Source organism: Clytia hemisphaerica, unplaced genomic scaffold (genome assembly GCF_902728285.1).
Source record: "Clytia hemisphaerica strain Z4C2 unplaced genomic scaffold, Clytia hemisphaerica genome assembly, whole genome shotgun sequence".
Taxonomy (NCBI): domain Eukaryota; kingdom Metazoa; phylum Cnidaria; class Hydrozoa; order Leptothecata; family Clytiidae; genus Clytia; species Clytia hemisphaerica.
Window position 1 is genome coordinate 207,003 of NW_027103721.1, and position 12,540 is coordinate 219,542.

The 12,540-nt window shown below is 34.0% G+C and overlaps 1 protein-coding gene across 1 annotated transcript; it reads right to left on the reverse strand.

The window, feature by feature from the left end:
* Positions 1 to 9,661: 9,661 nt before the first annotated feature.
* On the reverse strand, positions 9,662 to 11,407 carry LOC136804391 (ATP-dependent helicase wrn-1-like). Its single transcript, XM_067061106.1, has one exon. The coding sequence runs from the start codon at positions 11,405 to 11,407 to the stop codon at positions 9,662 to 9,664; it is 1,746 nt and encodes a 581-aa protein (XP_066917207.1).
* Positions 11,408 to 12,540: the final 1,133 nt, after the last annotated feature.

The window sequence follows — 12,540 nt, forward strand, 5'->3', positions numbered from 1 at the left end:
CAATTGTCAATCATTTTTTTGAAAACTTTATTGTGCAGGTTTTTCTTTTAATTCTAAGCTCATTAATCCTTTCGAGATCTAGTTGAAACGGTATAATATTTATAATTTTTTTTAAATATTGATGCAATTTCATATTTCACCATTATCAAAAAGATTCCATAATTTTTATTCATAGGGATATTATATATAATATAAATAAAAGATTATATATGGTTGAATTGTAAAATATTATATATAATGTAGATAATAATTGAATATTTACATCTTTTAAATCTCATGCAATTGTGTTATGTTTTCATCTTCTTTCCGAAAGCCGCTGAAACGTCAATTACACGAGCCTCCAAGTCAAACGACTGATTATCTAAAAATTTAAAACCATAAGAAAGATAAAAATATACAAAAGAGTTCATAGCCTTTCCAATAAGTAACAAAACACCCGCGAAACCCGAATGGTCAGGTTTTTTTTGGCTACTTCGCATCAGAACCCGACTTCACAGATAACATCGGGTTAACCCGAAAACCCTGGTTACCCGGGTGATTCGGGTTTCTATATTTAGATTTTTTCACCCGAAGAACTCGCGTAAATTGCTCCTTAGGTTTTTCAGGTAAACCTCACGTCAATTACTTGTGTTTTACCCTAGTTTTACCCGAGTTAGTTTACCAGGGACTTGAATCTAAAATTTCTTCTTTTGGCAACATAAGCCCCCGTATTTGGCATTATTCTAATGCCATATTGACAGAGACACGAGATTATGAAAGGTAATATCAAAAATGACTTTTTTGACCATTCGCATTAATTTATTCCCCGTTCATTAATTCTCGCATTAATTTATATCCTTAAGGTAATTAACTGGTCAAGTATTTAAAGCGGTTAAAAGAATGGGAGAACTTATTAACGCAAATGAGAGCCTTGTGTCTTTAAAGGTCACCAATTAACGCGAATTTTTTTCGAAAAGGTTGTTTTTTTATCTGAAAAAGCTAATTAAAATTCAGAAAACACGTGTCAAACTAAAAATCAAAAACATTCAAACCTAGCCTGGAAATCCATGCTATGATTTCTTCTTGATATACTGATGGCGAAATGTATAGCATGGTCAGAGCTGCCAGTTTGAATTTCCCAACACCAAAATGACAGTTGAAAAACAGCCAATCACTTTTCTCCCCATTGTTTTGAGATTATGCAAAAAATCGTAATTTATGCAAAAATCCGTAATTTATGCATCAAAACAAAGTCACGTTAAAAATGGCAGCCATAAAAACATGTAAAAAGTGTTGCTTGGTGGAAAAAAAAGCTCAAAAAGGGAGAAAATGAGAGAGAAAAAACAGAAAACTACCCAGAATTTTACAATAAAAGTGAACAAAAATCAAACAGTAGAAAAGAGCCATAAATATATCCTTATAATACGAGGAAAGTCGATAAAATTTAGTGGAAAACAAACTTAAATGACTCACTTATCGACAAACGTAAACAGTAAAAATCAGCGCCTGTATCTCTTCTTCGTCTTTTCCACAGCAAATCCTCCATTATGAATCCCTTTGCTTCCCCTCCAAAACAGATTTGTTTACATACACTTGGCCTAACTCCTAGTTAACTCTTCAAGAACAATTATAGCAAGATTTTAACATATTCTGATAATATAGTGTGGCCAAGGAAAACATTGTTTCAAGGAGTTTCTTTTAGTCGATAAAGAGCAAAATAGAGGTTAAGATATCCTCCTGATCAATTTAGACTCTATTTGATCGACAAATCCAGAAAAAAATTGGTTCATTTAAAAGCAGTTAAGCTATTTAACCCAAATTAAGACAATAATGAGGAAAGACAAGTTTTAAATATCCTAATTCAATCCCAATTTTTCGACTCTGACTACCATGACGATAGATGAATAAGGCGCGAACGTTTCGAAAAAATAAAAAACGAAAGTGAAAGTGATGTAATGAGAAAAAAATTTTCCACTGAGAATTTTTTTGGCGCGTAACAATGGCGTACGAGCCTCATTGTAGGATTTGTAAAACGAAATATAAAGAAGGTACAAAAGAAACAGAAAATAAAGAGAATGACATTAATGCCTCTAATAATGCTAATGACAAGACAGACAAGAAGAAAAAAGGAAATCGAAGCACCAGGTATAATCTATTCAAAAATAAAAATAAAAATGAAAATTCTGCAGCAGAAAAAACGTTAGCTGAAAGTCTAAATGAATTTGGTATTGAAATAAACGTGACCAAGAATCCCCATGAAATCATCTCGGACACTATTTGTAAATCGTGCAAGCATAAAATAGACGCTCTGAAAAAAGCTGAGCAGATTAAAAATGAATGGAATGATCTTCTTCAAAAAGAAAGGCATGGAGTGAAAAGAAAATCAACTGAAAGTTTTGAAAATGTAGCGAAAAAGTCAGCGAGTTACAATACTGAGGACAATGCAATGGAAGTAGAAGAAAGTGAAAATCAAGGTGATTGCTTAATTGAACATATTGAAGATCAAAGTACTACTGATGGTGAAATGAAACAAGTTGAAAACGATGTCATTACTTATCCGTTTTATGAGGTATATTTTTTGAAAGATTTCTATCAACTCTGTGGTTTTTTTTCTAGGGTAGTAGGAGGGGTAAGGTATTTCAAAACCGTTGAGTTTTCAACAAGTTTTCAAACATTCTTTGAAATAGAACACTTTTTTGTCAAAAAATAGTCAAAATTTGTTAAAAAATTTTCAAAAATTTTGGATGACGTCACTCTCTGCCGATAAAATTTGAAATACGTCAAACATTGCTGACGTCATCAAAATATTTTGAAATTTTTTTAATCAAAATTTTCAGAATTGTTAATCTGCATCACCAGTCAAAATTTTGTGTTGATTGCACAACCTCGTCCCCGTGTATCCAAGGCTTTATTTACGTTACTGATTGACGCCAGAGAATATATTATCTAGCGCTATCAGTAAGAATCAAAAAGCTGATAATACGCTGGGATCGAGGTTGTTGATTGCATTGATAGAATTTAAGCCCGGGGGGGCACTGGGTTTGCGGACTGACGGTATGTGCGGGCCGAAATCCTCTCGTTAATACGCTTCTTTAAAGCTATAAATGACTTTGCAAAAACGGTGGCAAGCGGTGCGCGTCACGCAAAGTATATTAAGGACTTAACTCACCCGAGCTTGTACTGCTAAGCTCATACCCAGTCTCTATCAAACTTTATGGGCTGATAAGTGTATTGACCATCACTGATTATTATAGAGTAGGCTATTCTTTTTTAAAGCATCCAGCTAATGAATATGGACAAGACATCAAAAGGGCCTGTTATCTCGAAATGCAAAGTGTTGAGAGAAATTCGAATATGAAAAGTACGAAAGTCAAGGACATCATGGAGTTTGATGACATCAAGTTTTGCGAGGATATCGACAAACTTTGCCCAGTTTTATCCGAATCGTTAAAAGGAGCACAGGGCTCTATACACAAAGACTCTTTGAGAGCAAAAATTTGTCGAACGACGGTTTATGGAGCACTGTTTAAAACAAGGTAAATTGACTTTTCGCTTTGCCTCGATTATTTCGAACAAAAGCCGACAAAGTTGATGTCTAAATTAGAGCTTAAACGGTAATAGGTGCAGACTGATACTGTTAAAAAATTTAATTCAATAAAACATCACTACAACGTTTAAATAATCGAGAACCAACCGCAATACAAGGAATTATAGTCTATGTGCTAAAATTCAGAAATTTCCAAAGAAAGTGAAGGCTAAGACAAACCTAGGTGGAAAAATGAAATTTATTTTTTATTGCTTTTCCTTATGATTAGATATGCTGACGGTGGTCGAGGCTGTATTGTCTCTTCCAGAAACGACCAACTTTGTATAGCAGCCGGAATGAAAAAGAGGGCTTTTGCTTGGTTCAACCGGATGGGCTTGACTAACTGTTATGGGGTGGCCGTTGATCGAAATAACGAGTTTGCTAAGGACCATGACAAAGATACAAAAGAGTGGAGGGATGAAATAGTGAAGGCTATTCTTAGAGATGAAGAAATCTTGAATCAGTTGCTATTATTTCAGGTATTTCTATGGTCACAAATTCTTGTTTATTCAAATGATATTTAGGGCATATTTTAATTCCTAAGTTGATTTAATGAGTGTCCAAGAAACTAATTTAACAATTTCACAAGGAATGAAACATGAATTTAAAAACATTTTATTTCCATATTTTGGACACACTGTTCAAACTCAACTCAAAATGTAATTTGTTTTGTTCATGTAGATCATAGGTGACAACCTCGACTTTGAAATTACAGTGAGACACCAAAGTCGGGAAAATCGAAACAAATCAATTCATTGGTTTCATTCCATGGCTGTCCGCTATCGACTAACACTATCTCAAGGTAAAATATTGCGAAAAATTTTAAGATTTTTATTGCATAGTAAAAATAGAAATAAAAATATAGAGATTGAATCGCTATAAACCCTTTTTTCCTTTTGTGAACAGACTCTGGCAGAGAATTTAATTAGTTAATTCTTATTATTTTTTTCGACAGCTAACAGATCCATCGAAGACTATCAGAAGTTTGAAATTCTCCCCTCTGAGGATAAGTTACTAGAAAGCTTCAAAATTTTGGTAGCAAGAATCATTGTTGCAACACTGCCAGCCTTCAAGTTTTTGAAACCACAAGTGTGTGGACATATCCCTCACCCGTTTGCCAAAGAAATGAGTCAAAAATCACAAGTAGTAAGGAAACATTCATCATTTCTATTTTTGTGTTTTTTTTTTCTTAAATGCTAGCTTGGTAATAGCTACAAAATAAAACGTTTATAACAAGTAAAAATCATATCTCCTCTCAAATACAAGAATAATATGAGGTATTATATACACAATGCAAATAAAAAACGAATTGAGTGTTTTACTTTATTGTTTCTCTTTTAGGAGCCTCTTGGTCTTTTATTTAAGAATGAAAACACCACAGGAGAAATCATTGAAATACTCCAAGAGCTTCAGGACAAATACGTTCCCTGCGACAAAAAAGACGAATTTAACAAGGTTTACTTAAATTAATACTTACATCACATCTAGTTATGTAAAATGGCAGCCAGACTGGCAAGGTTATTAGAAAATATAAATCATTTTTCAAGCTATGTACTCTTTTGTGCTTAAAATTGTAGGGGGTTGAATAAGCAGGGGGGTTGGTACTTCGGGGAAACATCCATAAAATGGTGGGGGGTCATTATAAAGTGAAATAACAATCAAGCACAAAAGAGTTTGTCTAATCAATAAAATTTCAATTTAGATTCTAGTACGTATCCTATTTGGTGGAGACCTGCTCACAGAAGAACGTGCCTGGAATGCCATAAAAGGATTTTTGGATGGCAAAAACCTGTACGACAAATTGCAAGGACTGATACCTAAATTTGAGGATTGGCACTGCAAGAGAACACTCTACGAGGTAATGTGCTCGATATGAAATATACAATACAATACAATTTATACAAAAAAGATAAATCATAAGAATTTCTAAGTTTTCACAAATTGATAAAATTCTAAACATGTCTTTCTTCAGGTTAAGGAAAAGATATTCCGAAATCGAAATTCTGGATCAGAGACAGGCACTATTCAATGGTCGATGAACGTCACAGGCAATTCAAATGCAAAGAAAGGTCCACACAAATCTTTTAACGCCTACAAAGAGTTTTCAGACATTGAATTAGATGCTCAAGTCACTGTTTGTGCTATGACTCACTTTGGAATGTCAAATATTGATGGTAAGTATAATTTTCAAAAATTATTAAATTAAATATGTCCAGCAATAAAAATAAGACGTAAAAATGATTTTCAAAAATTATAAAATTTCCAACAACAAAAATTAAAAACACATAGCATATAGCATATCACTGGTAAGTAAACTTACCATATTAAATTTTTTAATTCTTTATCTACAGACGACCCTATTCCTGAAGATATCAAATCAAGTTCCTGTCCAAAAACTAAATTCGAATGGCTTTATGGACATATTGATCAAATTTTGCAAAGGTATGAAAATAATTCAATTCTTAAAAAGATTGATTTACGCGTGTTAGACCCTGCGTGTTAAAGAAAGTACATATTTTTTATAAGCAACTTAACTCAACTTATGGGTCCAGACTTCAGGCTGCTAAAGTCTTGCAGAATTTCAGCAGAAAAGATTGCTTTGGATGTATTAAGGAAAAACACAACTTCAAATTCTAATCCTTATAAATGATATGCTTGTGAAAATAATATAAATAAAATCTATCCCTGTTGTAGGTTTACAATTAACTACGAGAACCTGATCGACTCCGTCCAGGAAAAACAGAGAAGTGGGACAGCTGAAGAAGATAACCAATTCCAGATGAAATTTTTCATGTGCACTAAAGGATGCAAGGACAGCAAAAGTAAAAAGAGACCAGGATTTCTCAGTGAAAAAGCGAAAGAAGATCATGAATTCAAAGTCCATAACCATGATAGGTATATACTTTATAGAAAACAAGCAACATGCTGAATGGACCTACCTAATGATTAACATCAGATGAAAATAAGAAAAAAGTGACAATAATTGTACAAAAATTCAGAATGGAAAAATAAAGCGTTGTGTTGAATAAATGTAAAATGGTAAAAAGGAATGTCCCCAAATACGAAAATCACTTAAACCGTTCAGACCCAAAAAACCTTTTAAGCTGTTTTTGGCCCAAATTTGCCCAAAAGAGATTTTCCTTAAAAATCTGGCTCCGTCACATTTTGGGCATTGTCATTTTGCATCATTGTGCAAAAAATCAGAAAAAAATTATGAGTCAACATTGAGAAAAGCTATATTTTCTTATTTGGTTAAAGGGAATTTCCCCATAATACGAAATCCGTCTTTTAAGGCGAATAAGAATTTTCCAGGAAAAAACACTTCAGCCATTCTTTAAAGAATTTTGCCCTCCATCTTTGTACAAAAAATCAGAAAAAAGTAATGACAGGATTTTGCACAAAGTCCAAAAAACCCTATTTTAGGTAGTTTTTGGCCCAAATTTGCCCAAATATATTTTTTTTCGAAAATCGGGCTCCGTCACATTTTAGGCATTGCCATTTTGCATCATTGTGCAAAAAATCAGAAAAAAATAATGAGTCAACTTTGAGAAAAGCTATATTTTCTTATTTGGTTAAAGGGAATTTCCCCATAATACGAAAATCCGTTTTTTAAGGCGAATAAGAATTTTCCGGGAAAAACCACTTCAGCCATTCTTTAGAGAATCTTGCCCTCCATCTTTGTACAAAAAATCAGAAAAAAGTAATGACAGAATTTTGCACAAAGTCCAAAAACCCTATTTTTAGGCAGTTTTTGGCCCAAATTTGCCCAAATATATTTTTTTTCGAAAATCGGGCTCCGACACATTTTAGGCATTGCCATTTTGCATCATTGTGCAAAAAATCAGAAAAAAATATCAAGTCAACATTGAGAAAAGCTATATTTTCTTATTTGGTTAAAGGGAATTTCCCCCAAAATACGAAAATCCGTTTTTTAAGGCGAATAAGAATTTTCCGGGAAAAACCACTTCAGCCATTCTTTAGAGAATCTTGCCCTCCATCTTTGTACAAAAAATCAGAAAAAAGTAATGACAGGATTTTGCACAAAGTCCAAAAAACCCTATTTTTAGGTAGTTTTTGGCCCAAATTTGCCCAAATAAATTTTTTCTCAAAAATCGGGCTCCGTCACGTTCTGGGCATTGCCATTTTGCATCATTGTGCAAAAAATCAGAAAAAACTAATGAGCCAATCCTGAGAAAAGCTGGTAACAGACGGACGGACGGACGAACAGACGAACAGACGAACGGACATGGGTTAATTTATAGAACCTCCACCGGGGCACCCGGAGGTAGGTCCAAAAAGAAAGAGGAGCCTTCGGGTCGCCTCCGACTGCGGTCGCAGACTTACTTACTTATACAAAAAAAAATCATGAATAAAAAACATTTACTAGATATGCATTCTATACTACAAAAATCACTATAAAATCAAATATCAAGATAACTAACATACATTAAATTAAGTCCAAATTATGCTCTTAGTACACAGGTTTTACTTTTAAAATATCTTTCTTTTAGTAACAAAGACCAGAACTACAGACCAAAATATCAAAAAGCACTCTTGTCTATGAACCTGCTCCTACGCAATATAAACGATGCCATCAAAGAAGGCGACGGAGAACGACTGATCGAATGTTATAAACTGGCTATGCTTTTCTTTAAATGTTATGGTAACAAGAAATACGCTCTGTCCGTTTTGAAGCTCCTACTTTCTATCAAAATCTTTCCTGAAAGAGCATTCTTTCTGATATGGGAACGACTCGTCAACACAACTGGTATCAAAGGTCGAAACATTTCTCTTGATTTGCATTTAGAACACTTGAACAACTTTTTGAAAGAACTTTTGAAGGTGTTGAGAAGTAACATGAATGAAAAAAATGCAGAAAGAGTTTCAAAGGCACTTAACAACATGAAAAAACTCGTTGAACACACCGAGCAAAATTTTGAAATCAAAAGAAGGAAATCGTCAGCAAATTATGCAAAGATTCTGGAAAGTGTGCGTCATTTGGCAAATGAGATGATGAAGGACAACCCTTTCGCTCCACCAACACTGAAAAGCAGCTACTCTTCCTTCCCTAGATTCAGTGGAGAAGTTCTTGAGGATTTGAAAGTTACCCCTTTTTTAAAATGGGTCAAACGAGTGAAAACGGACATGGAAAAAATGTCAAAAATTTAAGAAAACTGTTTTACCTAGTTTTACTTTTATGTTGTGTTAGTTACTTATATATACTATATATAGCATACTGTAGAAACCTAATCATTCAACGATCATAACACTCTACTCTGAAATTATATGCTTTTAAAATAAGAATTGCTATTATTTACAGAAGATGTAATTTTGTTTTCATGAAAAGGGACAGATAACTGCCAATGTTACACTACTTTCTCTTTATCTCATGCAATGCAATTCTTAAAAGGTCTCCTGTGAATTATAAATGTGTTTTTGTTTGTCTTTTGAAATACTGAACAGTGTATTATACTTGTATATAGTTTATGTATTATATGTATATTTACTGATGTTGACTGTAATAGACTGTAAATATGAAAGGTAATAAAAATAATAATAATGGTCATTGTTGATCTAAACCATTCTAATCTAAAAACAGTTATACTTCTATCAGAGTCGAAATGAGTAACTTATTTCTTGGACACTGTGTAACTGCTTCTTTGAAATTTAATCCGGACATCTTACAATTTTTTAAGTCTTTTTACAAGTATTTGAAAGCCTTTATGCACTTAGGAATACTCAACACATGAAATAATGTGTGCTATGGTTTATCGAATAGTCAATATCTAAGAAAAAAATTACTTTTTGTTTACAAAAGTAGACATTTTAACAATAATAAACAAAATATTTTTGATAAAACTTTTCGTAAAATTAAATCAAAATACAAGGAACAGCAAGGAATTCAAACAAAAGATGTATTTCACACTTCAAAAGATTCATTGTAAAACATGTTAATAAACAAAAGACCAAATGTTGAGCATTATGTATTTCTATCTAAAGATCTCAAAAGCAATATAAGTAAACAAGTTTTTAAAGATTGTTCAAAATTGAACAGTAATGATTTTAAGGAGAATCCGACTTGAGTAATTTCTGTACTCAAAAATCATCATCAAAATTATCACTGCCCCCAGAATAATCTGAAAAAACATATTTACCACTGTCACTTCCGTTATCAGAAGATGAAGAAGCATCATCATGTTCAACAGTTGCTTCCCCTTCTTTAAAATGTTTAACAATGATGTGAAATACATGTTTTGCGACAGGAAGTTCCATGTATACTGATAAAATTTCTGTTAAACATTCTGGAGAGGATATGAATTCAAGGTTACTTATTATTTCTTCAATGACATCTACTGTTAAGCCAGTGGCTATTCCAGAGGGAACAGTCCGATTTGTGAAAGAGTTTTCATGAAAACCGACCAAAATTTTCTCAATGGTTTTCTCGTCATCTGGTGTTACCTCTCTAATAGAGGGCAACGTATGGCATGGTAGGGTAGATTCTAGGTTGACATTTTCAAAAATGAAACTTGGACAATCTGAGGAACACTTGCATGATTTTGCACAAAAAGAACAACACTTGTGGCCGGGAACAATTGGTGGCACAGTTTCATTATTTTCGTTAAAAGGCGAAAACAGTTTTTGGCGCAAACAAGAAGTACCAGAAGTCAAAGCAAAGTCTTTCATTTCTTGTGCCACATTTCGCAGACTCTGGGGGTACGTGTAAAGCACAGCGTGACAGAGATTCTCAGTATCACGTCCAGCTCGACCAATTTGCTGGCAATACTCCACAGTTGAATTTGACGGACCAAAATGAAAAACGTAGGAAAGGTTTTTGCAATCTATGCCACAGCCAAGGGAGCTTGTGGCAAAGATTATGCGCATGTTTCCTTGATTTTTGGTTAATGAATTCAATGCGAGAGCTTTGTTAGGTTCAAGTGTATGGGAATGGTACATCCCAACTAAACAGTTTTTAGGTGTTTTCTCAGTTCCATCAACATATGCAAAATCGTTTAGTAAAATACGAATTTGGGCATGTAACCAAAAAAGTAGGGTTTGGGTCCGACAGTATATCAAAATCTTTGGACACGACTCTCTGTGCTCTTTTATTTGGTCAACAACCCATTGGAAACAAAGGGGGGTCTTTTCAGGAATTACAACGTGTGACAATCGAAGATTTGGCCTATCACTGCAAGAATGAACCACTTGCAGGTTTCTCAGCTTGCATGTTGCAATGATTAAGTCTGAATAGTCCACGTTTACTGTGGCACTCAATGCCAAGATCGGAACCTTCTCATTGCAGAATGATCGCAATTCTCCAATACGACTGAAGGCCTCACGAAAAACTTCCCCAGTGTCAGACGATGGTAAACCCCAAGTTATTTTATGGGCCTCATCAACAACTATTGCGATAAGGTTTTTTCTAAATACTATGGAAGATAGCATATCTCTCCATTTCTTGTCCTCCAACCACATTTCTGGTGTGTCAATGATTATGTTGTGGCTACCATTTGACAAAAAGTTGAAAGTTGAAGAGCCAAGAGAAGATGCTTTAAGATTTAACTGTTTCATATTGTTTGCTGATGACACTTGGTCATTGATTAAGGCTCTAAGGGGAGAAATGACAATAACAATGCCATTATTAGGTCTATTTGGCAACATGGAAAAAATAGATGGCAGAAGCTGATATATCAGTGATTTTCCATAGCCTGTTGGCAAAATTGCTAAAGTGTCTCTTCCTCTCAATATGCTGTCAATAGCTTCAAATTGCTTAGCTTTGATTGAATAATTTTCTCCCAGCTTTTTTATACATATATCCACAACTTCACCATACAGATTTGCCATTCTTTTTTTTGTTCTTGGAGATAATTTAGTATTATGTTTTTGTTTTTGTTCCTAATCATTAGAATCAATAAAAAATCATTAATTGATCAAAAAAATCCTTCTTCAAACAGTCAAAGCCTGTGTAGAAAGCATCCTACTTTATGGTTTGGAAACTTAGACCATATAAAGAAGCTACAGGATTGTCTTGATGGTTGCTTCACCTGTCTCCTCATGAGAGTAAAAAATATCTACTGGGGCCAGCACAAAACAAGAGATGAAATCTACTATGAAAATCTCTCACCCGTTTCAAGCTTTGTCAATCAAAGAAACGCTATCAGGTCATTGCCACAGAGCAAAAAAGAAGAAATCCTTTCTTGACATACTTTTCCCGAGGTTGAAATATCCAAACAGAGTAAGATGTTCTTTAAATTTCACTGATTGCATTGTCAGAGAGACACAAATGTCTTGCTAGAAGACTTGTGGTAACAATGATGAATGACAGAAAGAGGTCCCAGGATGTTGTGAAGTCGTCTTGACCGTCCTACGGTTGCATAAAAGTTCATAAAATCAAAAAAAATCATAGCTGTAAAATTTTCTCTGCTTGATTTAAAACATTATTGTTGTGTATGTGTAAAAATTATATTGCTAGAATATTAATTTCACCATAAAATTTTTTGGAAAGTTATGCTTTTATTATAAGAATGATTTAAAGGTATAGCTAGCTATAAAGTTATCGTAAAAGTATCCAATTCAAGGCAGCACTATTTATTGCCACAAATGGTCCAAACGACCCTCGACATGGCCCGAGAATTCTCGGGCCAAAACTTTTATTGGAATGCGCATAAAGCCCGAGGATGGCCCGAGCATGGCCCGAGTTTTCGGGCCGCGGGCGGGCCTCACGCGGGACACACGCGGGCTAACTTTTGAAATCATGATTTAAACCCGCGTGTAATTTCAGGACTGCATTTTTTCAATATTTTCTCTAGAAAAACTTGATTTTACTTAAATATTTTCTATTAAACTGGTCCTGGTTTTAAACTTTGAAGCGTGGTCCACGAGGAGTTTGTTAAGTTTATTTAGCAAGATGAACTGGAGGAAACGCGACGAAATAAATTAAAATTAACATTTTCACACATTTTCACGTTTTAATTTCA

Bases quoted from the DNA above. Each gene is read 5' to 3' on its own strand.
- LOC136804391 (XM_067061106.1), bottom strand. From the start codon at position 11,407: ATGGCAAATCTGTATGGTGAAGTTGTGGATATATGTATAAAAAAGCTG.